At 50.9% G+C, this 25,690-nt stretch overlaps 11 protein-coding genes across 11 annotated transcripts; 7 read left to right on the forward strand and 4 right to left on the reverse strand.

The window, feature by feature from the left end:
* Positions 1-886: 886 nt before the first annotated feature.
* CCOS01_12915 (uncharacterized protein) lies at positions 887-1,624 on the forward strand (the record flags this gene model as incomplete). Its single annotated transcript, XM_060461062.1, has 1 exon — positions 887-1,624. One exon carries the CDS (start codon positions 887-889, stop codon positions 1,622-1,624), a length of 738 nt encoding a protein of 245 aa, XP_060308264.1.
* Positions 1,625-2,111: 487 nt separating this feature from the next.
* On the reverse strand, positions 2,112-4,573 carry CCOS01_12916 (von Willebrand factor type A domain-containing protein; the record flags this gene model as incomplete). Its single annotated transcript, XM_060461063.1, has 4 exons — positions 2,112-3,548; positions 3,605-3,785; positions 3,849-4,516; positions 4,559-4,573. The coding sequence occupies 4 exons, from the start codon at positions 4,571-4,573 to the stop codon at positions 2,112-2,114; spliced, it is 2,301 nt and encodes a 766-aa protein (XP_060308265.1).
* Positions 4,574-8,404: 3,831 nt separating this feature from the next.
* CCOS01_12917 (uncharacterized protein) lies at positions 8,405-9,076 on the forward strand (the record flags this gene model as incomplete). Its single annotated transcript, XM_060461064.1, has 1 exon — positions 8,405-9,076. The coding sequence occupies one exon, from the start codon at positions 8,405-8,407 to the stop codon at positions 9,074-9,076; it is 672 nt and encodes a 223-aa protein (XP_060308266.1).
* Positions 9,077-9,345: 269 nt separating this feature from the next.
* On the forward strand, positions 9,346-9,693 carry CCOS01_12918 (uncharacterized protein; the record flags this gene model as incomplete). The annotated part of the gene is made up of 1 exon (XM_060461065.1): positions 9,346-9,693. A coding segment is annotated over one exon (348 nt), but the record flags the coding sequence as incomplete, so codon positions are not given.
* Positions 9,694-11,263: 1,570 nt separating this feature from the next.
* On the reverse strand, positions 11,264-12,649 carry CCOS01_12919 (uncharacterized protein; the record flags this gene model as incomplete). The annotated part of the gene is made up of 3 exons (XM_060461066.1): positions 11,264-11,600; positions 11,655-12,115; positions 12,173-12,649. 3 exons carry the CDS (start codon positions 12,647-12,649, stop codon positions 11,264-11,266), a joined length of 1,275 nt encoding a protein of 424 aa, XP_060308268.1.
* Positions 12,650-14,251: 1,602 nt separating this feature from the next.
* CCOS01_12920 (uncharacterized protein) lies at positions 14,252-16,000 on the reverse strand (the record flags this gene model as incomplete). The annotated part of the gene is made up of 4 exons (XM_060461067.1): positions 14,252-15,058; positions 15,130-15,291; positions 15,351-15,863; positions 15,941-16,000. 4 exons carry the CDS (start codon positions 15,998-16,000, stop codon positions 14,252-14,254), a joined length of 1,542 nt encoding a protein of 513 aa, XP_060308269.1.
* A 1,031-nt stretch (positions 16,001-17,031) lies between these two features.
* CCOS01_12921 (uncharacterized protein) lies at positions 17,032-18,197 on the forward strand (the record flags this gene model as incomplete). Its single annotated transcript, XM_060461068.1, has 3 exons — positions 17,032-17,571; positions 17,639-17,950; positions 18,015-18,197. The coding sequence occupies 3 exons, from the start codon at positions 17,032-17,034 to the stop codon at positions 18,195-18,197; spliced, it is 1,035 nt and encodes a 344-aa protein (XP_060308270.1).
* A 218-nt stretch (positions 18,198-18,415) lies between these two features.
* CCOS01_12922 (fatty acid desaturase) lies at positions 18,416-19,134 on the reverse strand (the record flags this gene model as incomplete). The annotated part of the gene is made up of 3 exons (XM_060461069.1): positions 18,416-18,572; positions 18,668-18,836; positions 18,906-19,134. Coding segments are annotated over 3 exons (555 nt in total), but the record flags the coding sequence as incomplete, so codon positions are not given.
* A 1,957-nt stretch (positions 19,135-21,091) lies between these two features.
* Positions 21,092-21,406, forward strand: CCOS01_12923 (uncharacterized protein; the record flags this gene model as incomplete). The annotated part of the gene is made up of 1 exon (XM_060461070.1): positions 21,092-21,406. The coding sequence occupies one exon, from the start codon at positions 21,092-21,094 to the stop codon at positions 21,404-21,406; it is 315 nt and encodes a 104-aa protein (XP_060308272.1).
* Positions 21,407-21,501: 95 nt separating this feature from the next.
* Positions 21,502-22,583, forward strand: CCOS01_12924 (uncharacterized protein; the record flags this gene model as incomplete). The annotated part of the gene is made up of 3 exons (XM_060461071.1): positions 21,502-21,617; positions 21,672-22,255; positions 22,342-22,583. 3 exons carry the CDS (start codon positions 21,502-21,504, stop codon positions 22,581-22,583), a joined length of 942 nt encoding a protein of 313 aa, XP_060308273.1.
* Positions 22,584-24,239: 1,656 nt separating this feature from the next.
* CCOS01_12925 (cytochrome P450) lies at positions 24,240-25,634 on the forward strand (the record flags this gene model as incomplete). The annotated part of the gene is made up of 1 exon (XM_060461072.1): positions 24,240-25,634. One exon carries the CDS (start codon positions 24,240-24,242, stop codon positions 25,632-25,634), a length of 1,395 nt encoding a protein of 464 aa, XP_060308274.1.
* Between the last annotated feature and the right edge of the window lie 56 nt (positions 25,635-25,690).

The raw sequence follows: 25,690 nt of genomic DNA on the forward strand, positions 1-25,690 counted from the left end.
GTTGGATTATATTGGGTGCCAGAGGTAATAGAGCCGGGAAAACGTTATTGATCAGTCTGAAGGTTTTCTTGGGCTAGACTGTGCGTGTCTGTATGCGAGTTCCGCCTCAGAACAAGCACCAGGGAAATGCTCCAGGTGGAATCCTTGCAGCGGGCTCTCTCCGAAGCCAGCTCGATAGATTTCGGCAAATTATAGGGCTGATCGAACGAGCTTATCGTTTACTTTCTACGGACCGCTCCGTACGTGGAGTGCTCCATCACCTGTAAAAGGCGGCGCGCGGGTTCCGTCAAGGCCCCGGCTGCGGCGGGAGCTATGATCTACTTGCCCAGACGGGAGAGACCGGGTAAATGGAGGCTATAAGTGCTCGGTAGCTCTGCGAAATGATTCGATGATTCGATCTATTGGCGTTTGTAAAACGGTCATCGTTTTAAAGACGATGTTTGTTGGTCGTTGGCGCAGCCCATTGGTACTGTATGTAGTTCATCCCACCGGTGAAGTTTTAGATGGGCCTGAGCTGAACTTTCTTTGGATTTCTGTATGAGCTGAGTTTATTCCGTTTCAATTCGAGGAAAGTCAACTTGGTGTAGTAAACGACAGATTAAACCCTCGGCCGACTGGACGTCCGGTGTAGCACGATTCATACCGGCCTGCCGGCGGCCTTTAATGGCGCGTTATATGAGTCTCCGGAAAGTATTCGAGGCGATCTAGACTTTCGAGATCACCTAGATAATGAACCACCTCCGCTGGACCGGCGACAGCAGATATATAGACTTGTTCAGGGTGCTGGTAGGTACTAACCATTCTTTGTGACGCTTTGCTAGTCATTCGTTCAATTTAATACCTGACGCTTAAATACAATCACTTTTCATCTCCAGTCAAAGTCAACATGTACAGCTCGGCATTGATCCTGGTCCTGTCCGTAACAGGCAGCCTAGCCTCCGTGCTACCCCGAGCGGAGGACCCGTCCTTCAAATTCCAAATGGCCCCCGACAAGGCCAGCCGATCACCTTGCCCGGTCCTTAACGCTCTTGCCAACCACGGCTACCTGCCACGGGATGGCATGAATATTACCATGGATCAGCTCAAGTTCGCTTTCAGCAAAGCGCTCAATATCGACGAGAAGGTCACGGTGTCACTTAGTACACCCGCTCTTACGACTTCGACCACGGGAAACGCGAGCACCGTCAACCTGGCGGACATGGTTAAGCACAACGTCATCGAGCACGACGGAAGCTTGTCTAGAGCAGATCAGGCCGTTACAGGTAACGCCAACAAGTTCGACGCTACGGTCTGGAACCAAGTCAAGGCCCAGTTCACCGGTCCGACGATCGACATAAAGACAATGGCAAAGGCCCGGAGCATCAGGATTAGCGCTGCCATGGCGGAGAACCCCCAGTTTAATCTTACGCCGGCTCAAGTCAAGACTTCCTTTGCCGAGTCTGCTTTCATCCTGGGCGTCATGGCGGGTGACTTCAAGGCTCCGATGGCCCCGACACAGTTTATGAACATCATCTTTGAGCAGGAGCGATTCCCGTTCAACGAGGGATTCAAGACATCGGCAACCAAGGTTACTGGAGATCAAGTTGATGCATTGAGTGCGGCAATTATGAAGGCCACGATATGAAGGTACGGTGAGGGGGCTACACAGGGCGAAGACATCTCCTCATATTCTTTGATGCATGTCGATATGCGCAGCCAACTCCTGAAGCCGCTCATTTATCCTGGAGGGACTCAGCTAGATATCACACCTACTTAAGGAAATCAGAATTCGAGGCTTGTTCTCGTGGAACAATCTAAACATTGCACGTGCCTTGAGTAGCGGAGTACTACCTTACTTACCTTGGATAATGTTGTAGGCGGTCAACAAGATAGGTAGACTGGACGTAATTATCATTCCCCATGATTCGTCATCTGGCAAACCCTAGACTTTCTAGAAAGATAGAAATCGAAGAAACAGAATTCAACCTGAAATCGCATTTCGTACATATAACGCTAATTACTTGACTGGTCGGTCATACTTTAAACGTGCTTCATGTCACTGACACTCACCCCACAGCTTTGATGTTCTGCGAGCATTCCCCGAGACCATAAAGAGTAATTGGAAAAGACTCTCAAGCCACACAGACAGCGCTGTTTGTAGCTCCCTTGACGGCCACATCGGGCTTCCCGTGACGAGCGAAGCCAGATACCAGTCCTGTGACCGAGTCTCTGTTTACGCCACCGCCCACGGCAACGCCTTTCTTACTGACCCTTATTCTTCTGAGGCTTCTGACAACCTTTCCGTAGTTGCCGAAGAACTGGTGGGCTCTTGTGTCCTGCCCTGTGACTATTCCATGCCCAAGAGTCACTCCCCAGGCACCCGCGACGTTGATCGCATGAGCTTCCGAGTCCCGGCCCGGCTGAAGCAGGACCGAGTAGATGCAGCCGGTATACCTAAGAGGCCGATCCGCCACATTTGCCGGGAAAGTCCAGGTCTTGCCACCATCAAGAGATAGAGGATGCCACGGGGTGACGACGAGCTCGCCAACACGACACATACTCTCCCTCTGTACGGGTGTCTTGAGAACAGCGACGACCCGGCGCGGACCAGACGGCGTCTGCACTGCTACACCTCTTCGAAGAGCCTTGATAGGAACCGTTCGGCCTGAGGCGAGGCGCACAGGTGTCGAGGAGATAAAGCATACACCGGAGGAGCTATTGTAGGAGCTCATGTGTACTCGTCCGCGGTGGGTAGCCGTGTGCTGGTTGGAGGGTTTGGGTGGAGGAATGCTGTCGAACGCGTAATCCAACTTATTCCTGCATGCGATGAAGAGAGGGCTGTCGACTCCGTACTGAAGGGGGCCAGGGTCTTTGAAAGTATTGCAGATTTGGCGGGTGTGCGAATTCAAGTATGAGGGTATGTAGTGGACGCCCCATTTCTTGTAGTACTCTCGGTTCGTCAAAGCTAGAGAGACTTGTCCCTTTGGCTGCGCACCCTCGAGGTCCTCGATCAAGGACTTGTTGTTCGGATCGGACGGGAAGCGCTTTGCTGGGATGTCTTTGATGAGTGCTTTGAGCTCCTGAATCTTCTCGGGCGAGATACGGGGCAAGGCCTTGTGCTCGCCGTCGGCAGCCATGGGGACGATGGTTGAGAGGAAGGAACAAATCTTGGAGCGAGAGAGGTGGTAGACGAGCTCAGATTCGGGAAGAGTTGTCGGGTTCAGAAGTGATTGTGAGGCGCTTTGTGTATAAGTGTTGCTTGCCATGCGAGAATATTCAATCGAAGCCTTGATAACCGCATGATCTGAGGTGAGTTCCGCCGGTGCATCTACTCGAAGGTAGATGTCCCTCGACTGACCATATTGCAGATTCCCAAGTAAGATCGAGAGCTCATGCTGATCTGGTATGCCGTTCGCCATGTCACCTTCAAGGATCTGTACTTCTTGTTTGTTCACAGACTCGCCCATCGCCTCTTTAAGGGTGAGCAGCGGTGAGTAAGTAAGGCGCAGCGTGGCATTGATGGCGTATGTTGCTTGTAGATTGGCGACAGCATGGACAAATACGGTTCCCTAATCACCACTTGAGTTAGCTATTGCAACCAACGAGCACTGGCAACTCAACACACAATCATTCCGGAATCGGGAATAAAGGCGTAGTTTCCGCCTCCTTCTTCAGCGATCGACTTCAATAGGCCAGATCTCAAGTTGTATCCAAAGCCGAAAGTGTGGATCGAGGCTGGTAACCTCCCATCCTTGAGTAGCTTCACCTCTTCGCGCATCTTCGGCACGTATCCTTGGCCAGGGCACCTTCACGAAAGTTAGCCGCAAAGACTCTTAAGACATACACTGAGAGATACGTATATGACTCACATCAAGTTCGGCTGCCCGTCTGTCAGTACCATCATAGCCGGGACCCTTTCCGTCTTTCCGTCTGGGTTCCTGTTAAACAGGGTGATAGCTTCCATCAAGCCTTTCCACAGATTGGTTGCATCCGTGGGTACCATCTTCCTGATGTTCTTCTTGGCAAGACCCTTGTTCTTCTTGTTCATCGGAATCAACTCCTGAACAATCTTGACTTGGGATGCAAAGGTGACAATACCGAGCCTGTCACCTTCGTCCAGGGTCTCCACGATGGTGAGAGCGGCGTGTCTGACCAAGTCCAATACCGACAAGCCATAGTTCTCCGCCACCTCACCAGGATTAGCCGGAATCGGGGCGTTGGCGCCCATGCTGCCAGAGACGTCGATTACCAAGACAATGTCGCAGGGTACGTGAACTGTTGGCTTCACGGGCTGTTTAGGGGGAGTGATTTTCGCGAGGATGCCGTCTCGCCCGGCGAAGGCGTGGAGGGACAACGCGACGTCGTCCGAGGTATCGTACTCCGTCATCGTGGCCGTTGGAGTATCACACCTGGATGATTCTGCCTTGGTGTCTTCGGACTTAAGCTCTTCGAAGGAAGATTCTGACTTATTGTCGTCATCTTGAACGACGATATTGTCGGTGCTCTGCGAGAGACTTTGGAGAGAAAACTTGGTGACCTAAGAGATACAGTGAGCTACTTGGTTCTTGGAAACTCGAACGTAAGAGACAACCATTGTGGAATCGTATAAGTCTTGTTGATAGTTGGGATTCAACTTCAAATGTGACAATCACGAGATTGAGCTGAGATGCGAGATTGAATGCAGGTCTTTGGAGTTGCACAATCTACTAGGTGAGATATGCCCCGAGGTTGTCTACTTTAATACAGAATTGGCCTCATTGCCGAATGACTGGACAGGATCCTTTGAGGGGTATCCGTACATGCGGTAAGACTCACGCTGACGCCGGACAATGAATTCGGCCTCACTAAGGGGCCTGTTCGATAGTCTTTTGCTTGAACACACGGTATCCAATGATATCTTTCGCCATCTCTCCTCAATATGTCTCCAGGAGATATCAGATGGAGCTTAGCTGCTTCTGCCTAAAGACTAAGTGGGAGTAACCCTTCTGTAAAAAGGGGAAATGTATCGCCATACTCAAGAACTATGGGTGTTGAAGGGCAGCGTTCACGTAATAGGCAGCTCAAACAAAGAGGCTGTTCCCAGTTTAGGTGGGGAGTCAGAGGTCCGAAAGCTGGCCGAACCGGCCATTCGGTGCCCGGCCCTCGGACGGGGGCGCAAGGCCTTCCGCAAGGCATTCCGATTATCTCCAGTCTTTGAGGTACACTGTTTGTCGTAGTAATTTACCAGTTGGGGCGGTGTGGGCATGCTTCGCCTCACCTAGGTCGGTGAACCCCTCAAAGGCCTCGGCCATGACTCCCCACCGGGAGCATTCTAGGTGGACCAGCATACGAGAGACACATAAAGAGCGCCCTCAATCTCTCTCCCAACGGGCATTTAACACCCCGGATGCACCAAACTTCCAGCTTCACCCTGAGGCCTGCCTCTTCCTGTGCCATATCTCCGAATCCATTCATCTTAGATCTGAAATATTCTGCCTAGCTTATTCCAGTTGCCCGTAGACGTAGGCTGTGGTGCTTACAGGCGAGTGACTCAGACGCCGCTCTTGTCAGACGCACACGGCCAACGCAGGGCCTCTTTCAGGCTTCAGCTTATCCTCATGGTCTTAACTCAATCCGGCTCACAGACGTTGGAAAGGCCATCTTGACCCTCTGCAGGAAGCCAAAAAATCGAAAAAGGTGGTGAGGTCTCGTCCGGCGTTGAATCTTGACCATCTCAGAAGATCTGGCATTTCTGAACGCTGCGACACAGCGTCCCGTTGCCACATGAGGGGTCCCCAGTCTCCTGTCCCCTTTTTGCTAGGATGGACGACGCAACGACGGGTTATGCCTTGCATCAAAAGAGAATGATTCGCTCCAACTGCCTCCCACTAATAATGACTGCGCCGCACAGCAGCTGGATCCAGCAGAGCGTCTCTGGTGCGTTGCATTGTTCCAAGACGGGGATGGCCGCTGTTCTGACAGTCTGCGAGGGCAACTCTGTCCCCACAAGGGTCCCTGTCGCGCCGTTTTTAGAGTTTAACGTGCGTTCAACTTTTAGCAGAAACATTTGCGTCATAGCTAAACTTGGGGGAGAGGGCTCAAGTCTCTGGAGAAAGGGGGGGATATGCCTAGGTAGAAAGGAAGCAAGGTGAGAGCTGGGCCGGTAGACCGAGTTCAGCGCGGCGCTTGGTCACTTTCGGCGATGGGTCACCAACAACTTGAGGGGCCTAAAGTTAGTGCTGGTTCAATGGCATATTCAGGGCACATACGCAGGACCGCCGCTGGTTCCTAATCTCAAGCGTGTGTAATGTTTATTGATTCTTCTGACGTAGAAACATGGTAGTAATAGAAGATATCCGCTGTGAGGATGGCATGCATAGAAGATGAGAAAGAAGACGTAGTATCCAGTTGGACACTTGCCCACCCAACCATGTCTGGACGCGCTTTGGCATCGTCATTGGGCTGTGCTACGACACACGCCTGGCGCCAAGAAGTCCCTTGACCCAGAACGAACTCAAACACACGAGAGAAAATGAAAAGAATATCCAACTTGGGCATGCGTGCAGGACATTCAACTCATCCGATAGCGGGGAGGAAGTGAAGCACGAAAACAGACCGCCGTTGAAAGAAGGAAAATATCGGCGCAATACAACGCAATGACGACTGAGTGTCTTCGATTCGCTTGGCACCCGCCAGTTTTTGGAGGGGATTGGGTCTCCAGCACCGCAAGAATGCCTCATTTTCATGCTTGAACGGGGTTTAGGACGTTTGACAACGGAGGAGCAGATCTGAGAAAAGGCCCCGTATGAAGGACATCGCCGGATGGGCTCCTGACCAGCGTTTTGTCGAGCTTGAGTCGTGGGCTGTCTGTCATTCGATTCATCTCCACGGTTCTTTTCGGTGTGAGCCGACGCAGGCCGCATTGAAAAGACCCATTCTCTTTGTCCTTACATTTGGTCATATTCATATCGAAAAGGAGCCTTGTTTTTGTGGGCTCATTTGCCGCTCTGTCGAAGACCGTTTTTGGTATTATTCGCCCGTCTTATTCTTCCCCGGATTGATTGCGAGTTAGGCTCCGTTGTTGTATTGCTACACACCCCCTTTTCCCGTGTCATGCAGTGTGGCGTTTGCTTGTTGGAACCTTCGCCAAAACTCAGCGCCCGCTTCTGAAGGCTGAAGCAGAGCTACCCCAGATCATCGAGGAACCTTGCCGTCCGTGGTTCGGTGGCGCGGGAAGTGATGCGACTGCTTGGCCTCCCAGAGGCTGCCATTCTTGCCCCAGGTTTTCCACTTTGACCCCCTTCCCCTAAGCGTCAAGTCTGACCGTTTCGCTTCGACAGATCTCACTTGAGTCGATCTCGCTCATCTTGCGGGGTAGCAGAGAGGCACTTGACATAACATACCGTCAAGGCCCTCAAGGGGCGGGAAGGCGGTTGGGCAAGAGATGATCATCCTCGTTGGCATACCAAGATCAACGAGATTTTTGTTCATCTTTGGAGCTCGACCTTGGACGGAATGGAAGCTGGCTGGTCAGGTAGTTGGATCGTCAGAGTGACTGACAAGCTCAAGCATCCGGTCGAGGAGTCAGAACCTCCCACATCATCCTCTTGATTCCCATCGCCGGCATTCGACCCGAGTAGCCCGGCGGCTGTTGGCTGCATCATGGTGTTCCCCCTCCTTTTCGGATAGCAACCCCCCCCCCCCCCAACTTCCAAGTTCCCCCTCCATCTTCCATGTCTTCTCTCCACATTGTAATCGCAGGCCTTTCATTAGCTCGGTGTCCATTTCCATTTCCCCAGCATTCGCATAATTATCCTCGTCATCCAATGAACGGGAAGCCCACGATGTCTCGCTCCAACCAACTGCTATGTGTGCGTTACCCCCCTCGCCCCGGGACCGGACTACAGGTAGTGTACCCTGGGCCGCGTCAGGATGCCTGCAGGTCTTCGTGCAGCGCAAGCGACGTGGGGGGGATTGTGTACCCGGAGACGCGCTACAAGAAAGCTTGTGAGACGAACTGCAGAGTACTTTGCTCACTACTTTTATCTCCCGCGCCTCATGCATGCAGATGACAGAATAAGGCATACTATGTAAATACACATTCGCACCCTCCATCTAAAAATCGGATTCTTCAGAGCTACCCAGGCCTGCTAGCTGGCAGCTGTCTGGAGCTTTCTATAGTTGTGCTATCTTTTTTAACGCCACTAGTTCCAAGTCTTGCCACCAGTCAGAACTCTGTTGGGCGTCGTGCCATGCCTCACTTGCGCAGCACTGGCAGTCCTGATTATAGCGAAAGAGGGGATGGAAGAATGCAAAGCCAACGAGAGAGTTCGCTAGTAAATGAAGGTCGCGTCAATGTGTGTGCCATCCCACAACCTAGGACAGACAATTTCCTCTGTGCATCTCCAAGCGCTGCGTTTCACCCGCCGAACCCCGGAGCCTGCCGATGGGTAAAAGGGTAAGGGCTGGAGAGATGATTCTTGGCGGTAGAAAGTATAAGCTGAATGGGGGCAAACGTGTGGTTGACGTCCAAAAGTGTTACTCGATGGCTAAGAGTAAGAGAATCACAGGAATTCCGCCGAAGTCGCATTCTCCCCCTTCGCGTCTTCGCCCAAATTCTATTCCCCCTTGGCGTTCTAGCGCACGTTCCTTACACCTACGTCAGGCCATCTCATCAGTGCTAGGGTGTGTGCGGTCTCCTCGGGTCGTCATTCGCCCGCGAGAAGGAGATGAGAGAGTTGAGAGACACAAGCGCAGCACTGAGCTAGGGCGGCGGCTGGGGAGACACGGGGGGCCTATCCACTGCATCCTTCTCACTCTTTCGGTGTATGAGTCCCTTTCTCGCACTTCTATTGAGTTCTCGAGTTGTAATAAGGCCCTGTCAACATTTGAACTAAACCCCGCATTCGACTCGATCGGCATGCCGATTTGCTGGGCCAGCCGTGTGTCTGCGCGGGCGGCGGCCAACCCATCTCAGGGTCCAACCAACCATGAACCCGGCATGGCACTTTGCCTTTTCCTTCTCTGTGACGCTGGCTCGCCCAATGTCTGTCCTACCCTGTCTTGGGTTGTCCGATGTTGCCTTACTTTGCCTTGCCTCTCCTCCTCGGCCTACTAGATACACCCGGCTGAGCCGTGCACACCACCACTTATACCACTTACCGAACCACAACCATTACGGACAGACAAGGGGTCCAAGGCTCCGAAGAGGGTTGGCTGGGTTGAGGTAGACTTCCGCCGCAAATGAGTGCGGGTTCGAGGGTTGAAGGTGGGCAAGGTGAATGTCTATAAGTGCGAGCCTTTCCTCCTCCTTCTCTTTCTGATTTCCTTCATATTTTCGCTCATCACCATCCCTCTCAACGACCAAGAACACAACTCTCAAACAAGCTACATCAGCTCTCAACGCTTACAAACCATCATCAACAACACCAACAAATAAGTCGCCAACATGCCCGTCGCTCCCTCCTGCTGCAAGTGCGGAAGCATGATCGTCATCAGCAACTCGTGCCCGTCGTGCGGCCACCACGAGTGCCGAACCTGCCTCTAAATGAGCAACACTCGAGATGTAGTAACAACGTCGAAAGGATGAATCGAAAAGTCTTCCAGCACGACGGTGCCTACATTCTACCGAGAGAGACTCCGAGGCCCAAAGCGAAAAGGGGAAAACTTACACCACGCGCACCCACATCAACCAGGCTGGCAAATGGCCCCCACCACTACCACCCAAGCCGATGAATTCCGAGCTTTCATCCACCAGGCACCTCAAGCTTTTTTACCACAACCTCGCAGCCTTGAGGCTCCAACGAAAATTTTTCGGCGCTACATCAGCAAACGACCTACACTGCCACCCCGTGTGACTCTACTCCCTTGATGGAAAGGTGGCGACAACGAACGGGCTGGCTTTTCTGGCGTCTGGACTTTTTCACATGTTTTCAATGACCAATACCCCCCATACCCATGTTTTGATTGTATCAATAGTTTTGTCAGCTGGCGTTGGTGTACAAGAGACGGCGGGTTCCGGAGACGGAATATTCGGAGTAGAGGCGACCATTTCCTTCCTCCCGCCTCTGTGCACAAGGGCACGTGTCTCTGCTCAGTAAAACAACCCAAAATACTTTTGTGAAAAAGAATATAAAAACATTGAAATTCACAAAATCAGTGCCCTACAACCATAAGGTGTACACCAGTTGGGATTTCCTGCGCCAAGTTCTGTTCAACGTACCGTCACAGCTAGGCGCGACGATGCCGGGAAAAGTGGCTCTCATACAGCGGTGCTAGCGCCGGGTCTTGGTCTTCGCAAGTCTCCTCCCACACGGAATCACGGACCACAACGGCCCACGGTGGAGGATAAATCGCATGTTGTGGTTACCGAACCACCATAATCAAACCATCAGCCCATCGTGGTACCCCGTGGCACGTTGCCGCTGCCCTCGTCTAGTATGGTGCTTGCTACGAGCTCGCTGCGAGCTTCCTGCGAGAGACTGAATGGGGGTGTACGGAGCATGCACGGAGCCTTCCCCCGTCTAATCAACGTGCATGTGCCGATGTACCGTTGGCTTGCCGAGGTTTTGGTGAATACTACATAATTGGAGATGGGTCTTTATTTAAACGTTGCCATACTAGTGAATGTTGATTTTCTCTCTAGCAAAACTTTCAAGCACTCATATGCTGGAATGGACCATTGGTTCAAGCAAAGATCAGGCCCTGTCTGGCCGACGGCGTACTTAACGCCTAGCTGACTAAGTCTGCCAAACGCGACTATCTTGGAGCTTGCTGTTGTGAGATGATACCCAGAATATACGGGAGTCATAATGAATTAAGCATAAATTGCTTTACTACTCAATATTTGTCTGTAACATACTTGCTTAAAAAGCGTCTAGTGACCTAGGACTCACTCAAAGTCTGTTGGTATAGCGACACATTTCCCTATCTATAATCTTCTCAACCTGATTTTTGGTTGCTATTGTGTCTTTTACATCAACATCTGGCTACATGAATGATTACTTTGATCAGCCACGTGTTGAGGTATTTTTGCAGGTCCAAGTGCTGGGATTGCCGCCGCCCGCCCATTCATATTGCGGAAATGGTAGCCCATTGACTCATTTGGCTTGAAAGGCACTCAACGAACATGTAAATGAGTATGTAGCAAAGTCAATTATCTATGGGAGCGTAGAATCCTCGCGATATCTGTTTACCTTGGAATCATTCGATAAGCGCTGAGTTAGGAACTATGGATTTGCTTCCTTCGCGAAGCCTCCTCCCTCTTCCAGCCTTTCCATGCCGGTTTGATTAGATCCAGAGAGGTTTAAATGAGGAGTGCGGCAAATCCGATAGCGACAGAAAGGGCCAAGATCATGCCGGGGAACAAGTTGCTACCGCCGTTGGTTGGCACCGTAGTGGGCCTGCCAGAAGTCGTGGCGGTGGCGGTGGCATTGGCAGCACAAGTAGCGGTAGCGGTAGCGACGGCAGCAACTGTCTTAAGCAGACTGGGTGTCGCTGTGAAGGCCATCATGTCCGTCGCGAAGGAGACACTCGTGAAGGGCAGGCTTGAAACTGAGGATGCGCCGGAGAAGGCAACTCGCTCAGATGCCGGGGATGCCGGCTTCAGGGAAGACCTGTCGAAGTTTCCAGGGCTCAAAACACTAGCAGGAAGTTAGCTTTATAATCACTTGCTATGCTGATGGTATTTGACTGACCTATCAATGACGTGGGCGACACCGTTGAACAGAATTGTGTTGGGGAAGGTGATTCTTGCGTTGTTGACCCAGGCTGAACCATCGGGCAAAACCGTGAAAGTGAGGTTGGTTCCTTGGAGAGATGGAACGGTGACATTGCCCAGGGACGGCGAGAAGATGACATTGTTGGGAATGATGTGGTAGCGAAGAACCTCCTGAAGCGTCTCAAGGCTAGCGGTCTCAAGCACAGAGCCAATTGACTTGAAGGCCTCGTCGGTAGGCACAAAGATGGTGTAGTCAGAGATGTTCAGGCCCTGCTCGTCGGCTCCAGTCTCACCGAATGCGAAGTTCAGGTGCGCGGCTTCCAACGCCGCGTTCATGGCGAGGTAGCCCGCTCGGAAGGTGAAGAGCTGGAAGGGAGCGCCGAATGAGAGGACAGTGTCGATTTTGTGAATCGTGATACCCTCTCCAAGTTTGATATCCTGTCTTGTATGTTAGTACACTGGTCACTCGAACTTTGGCATCAAATGAGTACGAACAGCCTGAGTGACAGTAGAAATGGTCTGCTCTCCAGACAAGATACAAACATCCTCTCCATTCTTCACAAGTCCGTTGTACGCACCGCCAGTGAAGTTGGAGAAAGGCTGTCTGTAGTCGATGTATGAGATATCGAGCAAGGTCTGGGCGAAGGTTGGAACATCGGTGATCACGTTGGACGGATACACCCCTTTGAATACGTGGTTTGCAAGGAGTGCCCCGATGGCAATGGTGTTGTTGCGGTACTCGATGGCTTCGCCTTCAGGGACATCGCGGGGCACGTTGGCAAACGCTTGGTTCGTGGGAGCCACGATTGTGATGTTGGAGGATGAGGCGAGAGTATCTGCAAGTCCGGGTACGAGACTGACGAGTTCCAGCAGCGTGCTGAGATCGGGCTGAGAGGCGAGGAGCGCAGCGATGTCTCCCTGGGCCATTGAGACACCAGCCATGAGGAAAGCGGAAAGGATTGAAAGGCGCATGGTGAAGTTATTCGCAAATGTGAAGAAGCAGTGGATACTGAGAAGCGTGATAGTTCAAGGTTGAAGCTCGTGATGCGATGGTGTTCAGTCAATGTGTTGTGGCTGTTGATTTGCATTCATTCTAGCCCAGCAGTTCGTAGCATCTTGTCTTATATCACGATTTGACTTGAGTCTGCGCCGCACAGGTCTCTGCTTAGATGTAATGTCTTCTGTATCCAGTCTCTCGTTTAGAAAGTCATGACGTCCTGACGATGTCGGTGAATCGAAGGAAACCCAACTCATCGAAAGTTCAATCTAAGCAATGTTGTGTTGAGGATTCATCCTCACGAACTATACCGCCGAGCTCTGCACAGCCTTTGCCCGAACCCGAGCACACCAATCGCTAGGAGCCTACAAAGAAGCGAAACCTGACGATGTTGAGTGACTGCATATTTGCGGAGGTTCAGTTTAGCCCGGCTTTGCCCATCATCTTGGCAACAACAGCTATGGTGGGGTTACGATACCTCAATGCAGTCTAGTTCGTCGTTCGCCTGCAGGACAGCGTCGGATCCGGAACCGGATCGGGCCAGTCCAACGGCTGTGCCTCACCTAGGGGATTGCCTCCCCCAGCACAACTTAAAGTCGTGTTCGTCATGCTTCCAAGTTCTGTTATAGCCAATAGGAGAAATAATGCACGGGAGCTTCCATAATTGCCCGACTTCGATATATAATGCAAGCCGACCAATATGGCATAGGCGTGACTGGTTGTTTGTGCCTTACTGGCGAGTTTTGGGTAAGGTGAAATCGGAAACCGGCTCAATTGGGTACCTGGCCGGGCTTCTTGAGTGGCAGTAGCAGCCCATGAGAGAATGAACAATCACTTTCACGTGGCCTGATATGGAACCTAGGATTCACTGGGTTGCCCACCGGAGTCCGGACGAGGGACTGAGCCCTAGATCAGCAAGGCGTAATACAAAAGTCGTGGTTTAAGAGCCATTAAATGACCTACTCTCACCAAGCCTTCAAATATATAACTAAGGCTTTTTAACTGCTGAAAAAGAAGAAATGGGCATAGTCCATCATGCTGGTGATTGTGTGTTTCCATACTCTTCCACCCATAACATCCAGCTTCCTAACTTCGAGCAACTACATGTAGCTATCCAGAGCCCCTCGGCTGCGCCTCAGAGAAAGAAGTTGAGGTACATCAGTGGAAGAACGAGGTGGCCAGAAACAACACAAAAAAAGCGAAGTTGGGACATTCACTATATAGACAAGGATATCCTCCTGGAGGAGACAAAAGGTATCGCGGCCCTGGCCAGGATTCGAACCTGGGGCCTCTTCCAAGATGGTGTTTGATCGCTCAATAACCCTAAGGAAGAATCATACCGCTAGACCACCAGGGCTGATGAGGTTGATGGCGACGTTGTGCCAATTCGATGGGTGTCGGGGAGAATTTTGCGCATTATGGAGCCAGGTGGTTGATGTGTGGAGTCACGAAGCCCTCGTCTCGGTGAGCTAGTCAAGGATTGCGTAAAAATATTCATTCCTGTCATAACTATCCCCGCAGAGGAAGATTTGTGTTTCTCTTGCATCGCTAGATCTGCCTCGAAACCACAGGGAGCTTCACTGACAGGCTAGTGCCTGGCTTGAAGCAGATCGCAATGGCTGGCAGACTGGGCCCTCTCGGGGTACAAGGCCCAACCAGCTTTTTGCTTTTGCCTTGATACCTTCGGGTGACAGTTCGACGCTGGTCTTGGGCTTGAGCCCATCTCTCTGGGTGCTCATCAAGAACTTCCCAATACTGATGCCGTTGTTTGCGGTCCGTCCAAAAAAGCTTACAAGCTTGAACTTGGTTTCTGAGTTGAACCCTTCTTCGTACGAGTTAAGGAACACCAGAGCCATGCCGATTGGCAACGGCGCTGATTGTATTCCAAAAGTTCCCGCAGATGGATGGAAGAAGACGTCGACAATGTTGGCTATCTTGGTGCAATAGAGGCGGGGGTCCGTTCGTTCGGGCAACTCCGGTGACTTTGTGCCGATTGCAAGGCGAAGAGTGCTGTAGGTGAGAATACAAATAGTCCAGTATAACGTAATGATCGATGCAACAGCGACGTCGCAGGCTGTCGGACTATTTGAGCCACGAGTCGCGAGTTCTTCAAGTTCTTTTTGGGGGCTCAAATTATCGAGCCACCAATTGAGCTCTTCGTCCACTCGCCAACACTCTTTGATCAGAGCAAGGCGCCATAATTCTTTCTCCTCCAGGTCTTTGCAGCTGTTCATGTGGTCCAGGTCTTCCAGAAGCCCAGGGATGTCAACGAATACGTCGATCAAGATATCCTTTGGGGTCTTAGGGACATTCTGCCACGGAACCGTCTTCCAGGCCGGGTGGCTTAACGGAAACCGTCGTCTGCGCTTGACGTGAGATATGACCTGCAATTTGTGGTCAGCATGACTTAAGTAGAGAGGATTTGATTCATGTGGAAGGGCAGGTTTCAACTGACCAGATGAAGTCGACCAGAAGCGTACAGGTCGTGGCCATGGCCGTCGATATGTGCCTCTGGAGTCCGCTGCATGATGAGGGCTAGTTCGCCTAAAGAATGCCCCTCCCAACTTTCAGCTTGAGAGATACCATGTCGCTCTCGGTCGTCTGCTCCATAGAGCAACTTTCGGGGGGGAGTTAGTGAGCCTCAATGTTGTTCTCGGGCGAAGACTACTTGCTCACCTCATAGAAGCCCAGGATTCTTGAAGTCACCATCAAGGCATCTGACTTCCATCTTTTGGGATGCCGTAAGGCAACATTCATCTCAGTCAAGGCATTGCAATAAAACTTGAGACCATCGTCTATCATCCACTGCTGCTTGTCGCGACGACCTATGGTGCCCAAGCTGAGCGCCAGTAAGCTCAGACGCAAGGCGGCGTCGGTGCGGTAGAGATCTCGCACGGTTGTCGCCCAGTCTGCGTTGGAATACCTCATGATGGGACTCCTGGGACTGCATATCGGAGCATCAGGCATATAGCCATCCCAGAAGAGCTCGAGGATCCGCTCCTCAAAGGCAGACTGGGATAACGAGCGCGTCTGAACAAGGGCGGGTGTGACTGGCACCAAAGCCGTCACCTTGAAGTCTTTGCCCGTCGGCGGCTTGGTCACATTGACGAAGATGCGTTTCCTTTCGTAGCCTGCACATTCTAAGCCTGCCTTTATGCACTGCCCGCATGAAGGTCGTTGTAGGTCGCACTGGCAGCAGTTCTGTCAGCAGCGGGACGCGTCGTGTTATAACAGACGAATTGATCATCCCATCTTGGCAGACTTACGCCTTTCTTACGCTTCCTACACGTGTTGCAACCTTTGGAGCGTCCGGGAACTCCGACCATGTCGAGGAAAGTATCAATGGTGTCGGGGAGGGTGATGTGGGTTCGCGGCGCGAGATGCTTCTCAAAAAGGCATGGTGACGGCGCGGGATGTGGCCCGTTTATGACTACGGAGGAATCTTAAAGTCCTTCTCGGGCCAGCAGTTCAATCGAAAAAGTACCGAGTGCGCGGCGCGAGCAATCGGTAAGATTGTATGTAGCCTTCGCCCTACGGTGCGCGCGGACAGACGCCAAGATCTTGGGTATGGGATGCGTCAGACTTCCCATGGCTGAGCAACTGAGAGATTAGGTAGTGAGAGGCTAGAGCGAATGACGAAGCTCGCGGAATAATCAAACCAGCATTCACCTCCAGTCTCAATGACGACTACATTCTCTTCCAAGACACGGGGGAAGGATGCGCCGCTGCTTAAACATTTGGGGCGAAGGATTGGGCTAAGCCCAGTCGTATTCAACGCCCGCATGCTTACGTGAATCCACTCAAACGGCTGTGAAAGCAGAACGGAACTAACCCCGTTTGGGAACCATTGTGCGCGCTGTGGACTATGAGTCTGTAGGATGTTGGGCGAGATTGAGAGATCTCCCTGGCGGTCAGAGCTAGGCTCAACTTTCGACGCCAAGATGGCGTTTTGGCGGTTGAATTCAACTTCAAACTTTGAATTAACGAGACACGGCAGCCCCCGTGTGCTAAGCAGTCGCGCATTCTCTTTCCCAAATCGTCCATGCGCCTCTCAGACCTTGCAGAGAAGTGCGTGTCGATCCTGGTCATGTCGACTCCAAGAGTGCGTTAGCAGTTGTCTCCATCAGAATGAGATCGCGATGAGAGGACAACGGAATGTGCAAATTACAAGTTATAAGAGATGGAAACCTTTGCTGGCAGTGAACGAGAATGGGAGAGAATAAGAATACTCATTAACACAATTTTCAAATACCAGACACCTATTCATAACTCAACCCAATTGAAAGATCGTGCGACTTCGCAACATCTTCTCGACACCAGCCATATCAACGCCCGAGATCACATTATTCAAGTGACCATGGTTCAGCCAACTCGCCCGCCAGCCAATGGCTTCGTCGCCGCAACGCGAAAGGTCTATAACCCCCTAGGATTCTCCAAGGGCTATAACTTCGTCCTTTTCTTCATCTTCTTCGGTGCACTCATGGGGTTTACCCTCGCGCGATTTCAGTACCTCAACTTCGACACCTTCTGCAGTGGAGCGGCGCCAGGAGAATGTTTCAACTACCAGAAAGGCCATGAAAAAGCCGGTCTCATCATCCACCTAGCTGGAATCTTGCCCGCCAGCTTTTTAGCATGTTTCCAATTCGTGCCTGTACTTCGTCACAAAGTCCTTCTCTTCCATCGTATCAACGGCTACGTCGTTATTCTTCTCGGACTTGTTGGGATTGCTGGCGCCTTGATGATTGCGAGGAATGCCTTTGGAGGCACGTTGGACACCCAAGTTGGTGTTGGTGTTATGGCGATTGCGTTCGTCACTGCGCTCACGCTGGCATTCGTCAACATCAAGCGACTTCAGATCGAGCAGCACCGGGCTTGGATGCTACGAGCTTGGTTCTACGTAAGCTTACCCCAACACATGTCTGCGTCTAATTGAAGACAAAATCCTAATTTGACACCGCAACTAGGCTGGCTCCATCATTACTCTTCGCCTTATCCAGTTCTCGGCCGCGGCTGTAATCAGCAGCATTGGAACATACTACACGGCGCGTCCTTGCGATCAAGTGGCTTTTATGGTTGACAACATGAACCGAACTCTTGAGCTCTATCCCGCTTGTGCAACCTATTTCTCTGGAGAGAACCCTGCTCAGCAAACAATCGTCCACGCGAACATCATTAGCCCTACATCGGCTGCTGAAGCCGGTGCAGCGGCGGGCATGCCGTTCGGTATGGCACTCTGGCTAGCACTTGCCTTGCATGCAATTGGTATCGAGATATACGTAAGTTCTAGCCCAATTCGATATGTTCAGGTCCGCAACAGTCACTGATTGAACCTGTATGCAGTTGAAGCTCACCCCAGCTGAAGCCGAGAGGCTGCGGAACGTTTCCTATAAGAGGCAATTGGAGGCTGGCTTGAACCCTGCCGGACGAGCTGGTATCACTGTTGACAAGATCGGAGATTCTGAGATGTGGCAGCCCAAACACAAGCCATCTCACGCGAGCTCAACTTCAGACCTGCCCAAGTAAGATAAGAACTGGGGTTTAGCGGAGTCGGAACTTGGAAGGTGTCGGGAATAAAATGTCTTAGATATCATGCAATTAGGTTCGGCACGGGTGACAGGCGTTCCAGGAAGCTTGCATGCAATTGTTCAATGCTCAATGCTATTTCTCAAATCTAGACTGATGCGACTGCCTCTATCAAATGCAAATCCCACATCACCAAATGCCAACGCCAAATTCTCCACTTACAACGTCCATCGGGTATAGCTGGGACGATTGAGGTCGTTTTCTATATACTTCAGTGTGCAAGACTGATACCATAGCTGACCCAGAAAACTCCTGCCTTCGTAATGGTATAAGCCCCCCAATAGTGGCTTGATAGCAGTTGTGGCTGCATCAGTCTTGTAGAATAGTATTCTTCTATAGTTCGATGAGGTTAGCACATACACTTTGATTGAATAGTTCTCCATGAAGTTAGTTTCCGAGGAGCAACTTACGGAAATAGGTGATGGACCACATGTCTGTCTATGATTAGATGAAAGAAGTGCCTCCCAACAAAGCCGAAGTCTCTGTCGATTGTTGATAGAGCCCCTTTGGTGAAGTTCCACCCCTCATCGGTATAGTGAGGCACTTGGGGATGGTTATGTTGGATATAGGTGATGGCAACTGCTTTGATGTTAACTGAAATCGCCCCAAAAGCCTCCACCTGTTGGAGAATTTGAGAGGTTCACACATCCAACCAATTGTTAACCCATAGATATAGCAGAAGGTATAGAAGAACCATGCTTTTTGACCCAAATTCCTGGCCACACCAGCCCAAAAAGCAACCCATGATGCCAAGACCGCAGTCAGAGGCCAACACGCTCCATGCTTTCTTATCCCTAAAAACAGAGCTCCAAGGATCAAAGAGACTGACTCTCAGCCAACGCTCGGTCACAGAAACGTCTCGCAGGAGACTGTCTATCAAAGTACGGTACCATCAGAAAGGAGTGAAGTACAAATCCAATTCCGTCATTCAGCTTTGTCGAGACAAAGAGTGACCCATGACCACACTCGTGAGCCAGTACCCAGATCCCAGTACAGATAAGTCCTTGGAGGAATGAGTATGCTCCCCAAGCTATGAAGGGCAGAGTCTGTTCGAGTTGATCTTCTCTGATGTAGTTGAAGGCGAAGTAAACTAGTACTACTGACGCCACGATGTCTCTGAAGATGTAGTAGAGAGAGGTCTGCGGACAGGGAAGAAAACAGCCCGGTGTTATAGCTTTTCGAAGATCCCGTATGTCGGGATAGTCTGTTGGCTTCATATTCAAAGTGTTTGAGCGCGAAATAATGTAGAACGAACGAAACCCATGTTATCCGATGTCCTCTGCGGTTAGAGGAGCTTCAATTCATTGCAACCATACCGTCTTTATGGAAAGAGTGCTTCCTGACCAACTTTCCATTTCAGGGTAATTCTGCCTTGCCTTGAGTTGTCGGTTACAAGATCATGTGGAAGTGGCTATGATATCCGAACTGCAACAAGTCACGTAGCAATTGTACATCGTTACTTCTACTTCCGTACGACCGAAGTAAGACGTATCGATTTTGCCTTTAGGAATGTAGCTGAACTTTACAGAATCGTCTCCACGCAGATGCTTTGGGGGCTGATAAACTCTGTTCAAGGCGATTATCAGCTTCAACAACAGATCTTGCCGTTCTTAGTCTGGTGGTTGCTGAATGAAATTTAAGAATGACTCAAAGCGAGCAATGGGCAGAATATGCGTCAATAAACGCGTCGAAATCAACTGGGCAGTAAATTTGGATCGAAAATCAACTACGAATATCTCCCATGTAACTTCCGCTTGAGCTGAAAACGCGTGCTCGACTAAGTTCTATAACATTGCTTACATGTACCTCTCTGGAGTGTGATGTAGGATGTAGGATGTAGGAAGCGAAACGCATCGGTAGGTGCCCAAGTACGACATGGAAGAGAAGCAAAGGAACGAAGTCGTATGTCACGACTCACGATGCAATGTTCATATGGGATGTTCCGGCCCCATCACGATAATCTGATTACAGCTCTGAAATGCCTGTTGAAGATCATTGGGGTAGGTGTGGTTGGATTCTTAGCGGCCCATTTTTCGATGTCACTTCCCATCTGGAGTATATCCAGTCGCACTCGTCAAGATAATCAAACACTTCGTGTTGCTCGGGGTTCTCGTAATTCATGATTCCTTGAGCTCCGACCTTCCGACCCTCCGATGCCTCAAAAGGCAGTGTTCTTCCATGTTCCATAACCGCAACCGGCGAGCTTCTTCCCGCCTCTCGAGCGTGAAACCACCTGCTGACGAAGCTGGGAGAAAGCACGACTATGGATTTCCGTTCTCGGATAAACGCGTGACTGGGATTTCCTGAACAGATAGGCTTAACGTGTATGCTAGTGGACGTTAGTGGTCGAGCTAAGCCTCTACGGCAAGTTCGGCGACCAGGTCGTGGCATTCAGGGCCTGGCTTGCGCCTTGGCAGGAGCCGCCATCCCATCATTCACCGAAGGTGTCCACATGTTTCTGCGAGTGATGACTTTGCTGCATCAGGTTATTCAATGACTCGCTCCTGGGTGTTCGGAGCGAGGTTCTATCCCGACCAATCGTAAAGAATTGCCGCGTTGAAAGCCCGGATTGGCTTCGGCGCCGGTGAAAGTATGAGTGCAGATAGTTGCGGACCTTCACGGCTTTCGGCCGGTGAACGTGCTGGAGACTTTTCTCGTGGGGTGGGACGGGCGGCACTGGGGAACTTGCTACAGGAACGTCATTCCCATTCTTCTTTATGCAGGTATCGCTTCCTTAGCTGCACTTGCTCCTTAAGTGTACTAATGTCTTTAACTTGTCTTGTTATTGGCTACTGTTGGGGAGGAAAGTTGACTGGCTTTCCATTGATCTACCCATGGTTATCGCACATCTGCAAAGTCACCTGTTGACTGCAGTAGTCGTACGTCCGTCCACCCCAATCATTGAAGCCATGTGCAGCGCATTTCTGGACGTGCGAGGGAACATACTGAGGGATAAGGTTCGAGTAGCGGCAAGCCGTCGGTTTTCTTGGAATGCAGGAGAGGTTCTCTTCTGGTGCCGGCAAATATTGCCTTGCAGCTTCTGTTGGGTGATGTTTTCCCATGCGATGTGGTGCTTGCCATTGAGATCAACATTTGGGGTTACCGAGCCCATGTGCTTGCGTGAAGTGAACCAAGAAGTGAAGATATAAAGCCAGGCAAGAATCTGGCAAGTACGTTGAGTCTAGCTAAACTACATGTGCTATTTTTTCTGAGGATCGTAGCATCAGGATTTATCGGCTTGAATATGGCACGATACGGAAATGCTCCTAATCAGTCAATCTTGGTCAAGGGCTTGAAGATGGCGTATCGTTGGTTGGGACCGAACGTTGGGATTCCGGTGATTCATCTCGTATCATTCAGGTCAGTCCACATCAGCCAGCATCCAGGTGAAGAGTGTAGTCTCACACCAACCAGGGCTACAATGAGCCAGATAGATCCGGTTTCTATGAATAAGATAGCCGAGAAGCGGCCAGTCATTCTCTTTGACAACGCTGGTGTCGGCAGATCCGAGGGACAAGTGCCTACATCTTACGCAGGCTGGTCGGATTATTGCGCAGAACTCATCGTACAACTCGGATTTAATCAAGTGGATGTCTTGGCCTTTTCGATGGGCGGATGCGCGGCTCAGATGCTGGCTTTGAATTATCCAGCTTTGGTTCGCCGTCTGATCCTCATTGGATCCCTTCCAAGTATTGGACCAGGAGTCATACTCCCGCCGCCCGCACCCTTTCAGGGTATCCGTATGGCACATGATCATGAGTCTCAGGAAGCTGCGCTGCTGGAATTTTGTTTTCACTCTTCAGATGCCAGTCAAGCAGCGGGGAGAGCGACGTTTCGGAGAATGCTTGCGGCCAGAGATGATTGGTCCGATTTGATTGATGCCGATAGCACCCGACGTCAAGTACAGGCGTTTGCTAAGTTTATGAATCCAAAACACTCATCAGAAGGCTCTTTCGGGCGTTTCGACGAACTGAGAATTCCGGTTCTGATAATCAGGGGTTAGTGCACATCATGGATCTTGACTGACAGTAAGCAGAGTTGAAACCTTAGAGAAGTGAGTACTGATTGCTTATGAAAAAACCAGGATCTCACGACTATGTCTTCGAAAGAAAGACATGCCAAGCTATGGCGAGACGAATGTATGATGCTGCTGTCAGTGTTTACGAGTTTCCGGATGCTGGTCATGCTCCACACTGGCAATATCCAGAGGGGTTTGCCGAACTTGTGGACTCTTTCTTATGTGCTCAGGACACAATGGCGGTCCAAGAGCTACCAGAAAATTGGGTGCGTTGGATTCATGGTTCGGACTTGATCAGTAAAATTTGAGGCTTGGTTCTGTGCTGGAAAGTCAGGAAATAGGGAGCACGCCTTCACGTACTATGTATGTACTTTGAACAGGGTTTCCAAAAATCGATCTTGTCGTTCCATCAATGCTCCTTTCAACTGCTAAAAACTTTCGGCTATGCTTCACAGTGTGTTCGTGTCTAATTGTCTCCTAAAAGCCGTGCTCCGGACTCAATTATCTTGAGATCGAAGGTATCAAGGACCCGGGCCGAGGCCACTATCAAAGACGTGAGTGAAGAATACATTGCGCCCAAATCCAGGTGACAATACCGAATTGATCCGTGATGAAAGTGATATTAAGAATTCTGTTGCGTATTGTCGAATAGTTGCCGATGGCGAACATGAATCCATCGAACGGTGGGTGGGCTCGAAGATGAGCGGCGAACATAGCTCAGTTGGGAGAGCGTCAGACTGAAGTATGGGTCAACAAGACCCATTGAAAACTTCATTCAATCAATCTGAAGGTCGTGTGTTCAATCCACACTGGTCGCATCTTTATTTTTGGCCATTACGAAGGAGTGTAGTGGATGTGTACCATATCATGTAGTTTTCAGTCAGGTTTTGATACAATATTGACTCACCTTCAACATCTGACGAGGTGTCTATCTAACTAAGGTAAGCCAGCCATCGGCGAACGTTATAGTCGACCATCGAGGTAAAATGAATATGGGTATCATCATGTGGAGTAAGTAGCTGTCCATTGCATTGTGAGCAAGCATCGAGTTGACGTTCATGAATACTACCAGCAAGATCGGCAATAGGGTGACTTTGCCCTCAAAATGTCATGTTCTACACAAGGCATGCATGGTCGGTGTCGTCGAAAGTAGGAAGTATTTTATCAGGTTAGAGAAATTACGATGGTACACAGACAACGCGGTACACATGCATAGCGATATCGAACCAATGATAATAAGCTTAATGTCTGGCCAACTAATACATGTCTTGCTCGATTATCAGCTAGGGAGAATCATTTTGCAGATTTCCGGAATTGCTTCCCCATCTGGTGATATTTCGCATAGTTTCAAGTTCGAAAGATCAGAGACACCGATGCGGGCCCGGAGTTTGCTGGGCGTTTTCACAACAACACTTAACCGGACCGCACCCACGCGACCTGCAGAAGAGTTCCGACTACCTGCCTACTTGCACGACGATGTTCTGTCTACATCCACCGTCAAACCTAGATTTTGGCGATATTCATGTGATGACGAGCATGACACAATGCAGACTCCCCGCAGAGGTGTAACGGCGAGGAGCAATCAGCATTCGTTCAGCGTAGTGTCTGACCTTGTGAGACATGATTCTCCGAACTGGACGAAAACAGCCAAACACCGTGACACCGACGCCAGTCGACCCAATGACAGCAGTTGCGTTAGCAAAATACGGGCCGTCGCGCCTGGGAGATGCCGTGACCCGGTGAGACAGTCGAGAGATAGCTTTGGGCCAGTGACGCGAAGGGGTAACAAAGAGGATTCCACATCTCAGACCTGGGAACTTGGGAGATGCTGGGCATTTCGTTTTAAGGCTCGAGGTCGGGCAGCTTTTTTTCTTTTGGACCGGTTTGCTGTCCCCGCTAGCTACCGCTTTCTCCAAATTCCATCCTAGTCTTCCATCTAGATCACTGTCCTCATATTTCACACGATGGCGACCCCGATTCCACGACCACCAGGGGTGCCTATTTTGGGCAACATCAAGAACATCGACACCAAGAACACCTGGGCGTCTCTCAAGAAGCTGTCCGAGACGTACGGCGAGATCTTCCAAATCAAAGTCCTCAACAAAACAATCGTCTTCGTTGCTGGTGCCGCGCTTGTAGAGGAGCTTTGCGACGAGAAACGATTCCGCAAGTACGTCGGCGGTCCCATCGTGGAGATCCGATACGCAGTCCACGATGCTCTGTTCACAGCCTACGACCACGAGGAAAACTGGGGCATCGCCCACCGCATCATCGCCCCCAAATTGACGGCAGCGTCCGTGGCGGAGCGTTTTACGGACATGCTCAGCACGACAAACGAGCTTCTCGAGAAGTGGAAGGGCCTCGGCGTCAACGCTGAGGTCTCTGCCATTGACGAGCTGAACAGATTGAACCTCGAGGCTACGACGCTGGCACTCTTCGGCAAGAAACTCAACTGTCTTACTGGACCAGAACACCCGATGCTTCGAGGCATGGAGGACTCGACATCCGAGGCAATGCAGCGACCTAATCGACCTGGTCTCTTCAACTGGCTCTTTTATGGAAGCAAGTTCAAGAAGGGAAAGCAAGTGATGCGGGCATACGCCGAAGATCTGGTCCAATACCGGAAATCCAATCCATCGGACAGGAAGGATCTCTTGGCTGCCCTTCTCAGCACAGTGGACTCCGAGTCGGAGAAGGCTCTGACTCACACCCAAGTCATTGACGAAATAGTCTCCATGCCCATCGGCAGCAGCACGGCGCCAGGCATGGTCAGCACTGCCATCTACTTCCTGCTGAAGAACCCTAATGTCATCACTACCGCGCGCAATGAGCTCAATCGTGTTGTCGGTGACGGCGAGTTGACCTTTGCGCACCTCTCGCAGCTCAAATATATCGAGGGCATCGTCCGCGAGTCTCTGCGGCTTTCTTTCGCCGCCCCAGGGTTCAACATTGAGCCCATCCCTAAGGACGGTGACAAGAGCCCCGTGTTCCTCGCAGGAGGCCAGTATCAGATCGCCTACAACCAGCCCATGATCGTCGTTCTCGCGGGTGTGAACCGGGATCCTTCGGTCTTCGAAGACCCATTGGCTTTCAAGCCTGAGCGTATGATGGGTGACAAGTACGAGCAGCTGCCTTTGAGTGTAAGAAGGTCCTATGGTAATGGAAAGCGAGAGTGCATTGGTAAGCACTATGCGTGGTTGTGGAACATGGTTGTGGTGGCCAAGTTGATCAAGGAGGTGGACTTCACTATGGCGGATCCTTCGTATGAGTTGAAACAGGACGGGTGGTTCAACTTGAGACCGGTGGACTTCCACGTCAGAGTCAAGACGCGGGTGGACAGCAAGGCGCCTTTACTTTAAGCTGGTTTGTATTGTGTTGTACCAGATTGCCACCACCGAGCGGATTCATGAGCGGT

This window comes from Colletotrichum costaricense, assembly GCF_030867565.1.
Source record: "Colletotrichum costaricense strain IMI 309622 chromosome Unknown Scaffold_16.1, whole genome shotgun sequence".
Lineage (NCBI taxonomy): Eukaryota > Fungi > Ascomycota > Sordariomycetes > Glomerellales > Glomerellaceae > Colletotrichum > Colletotrichum costaricense.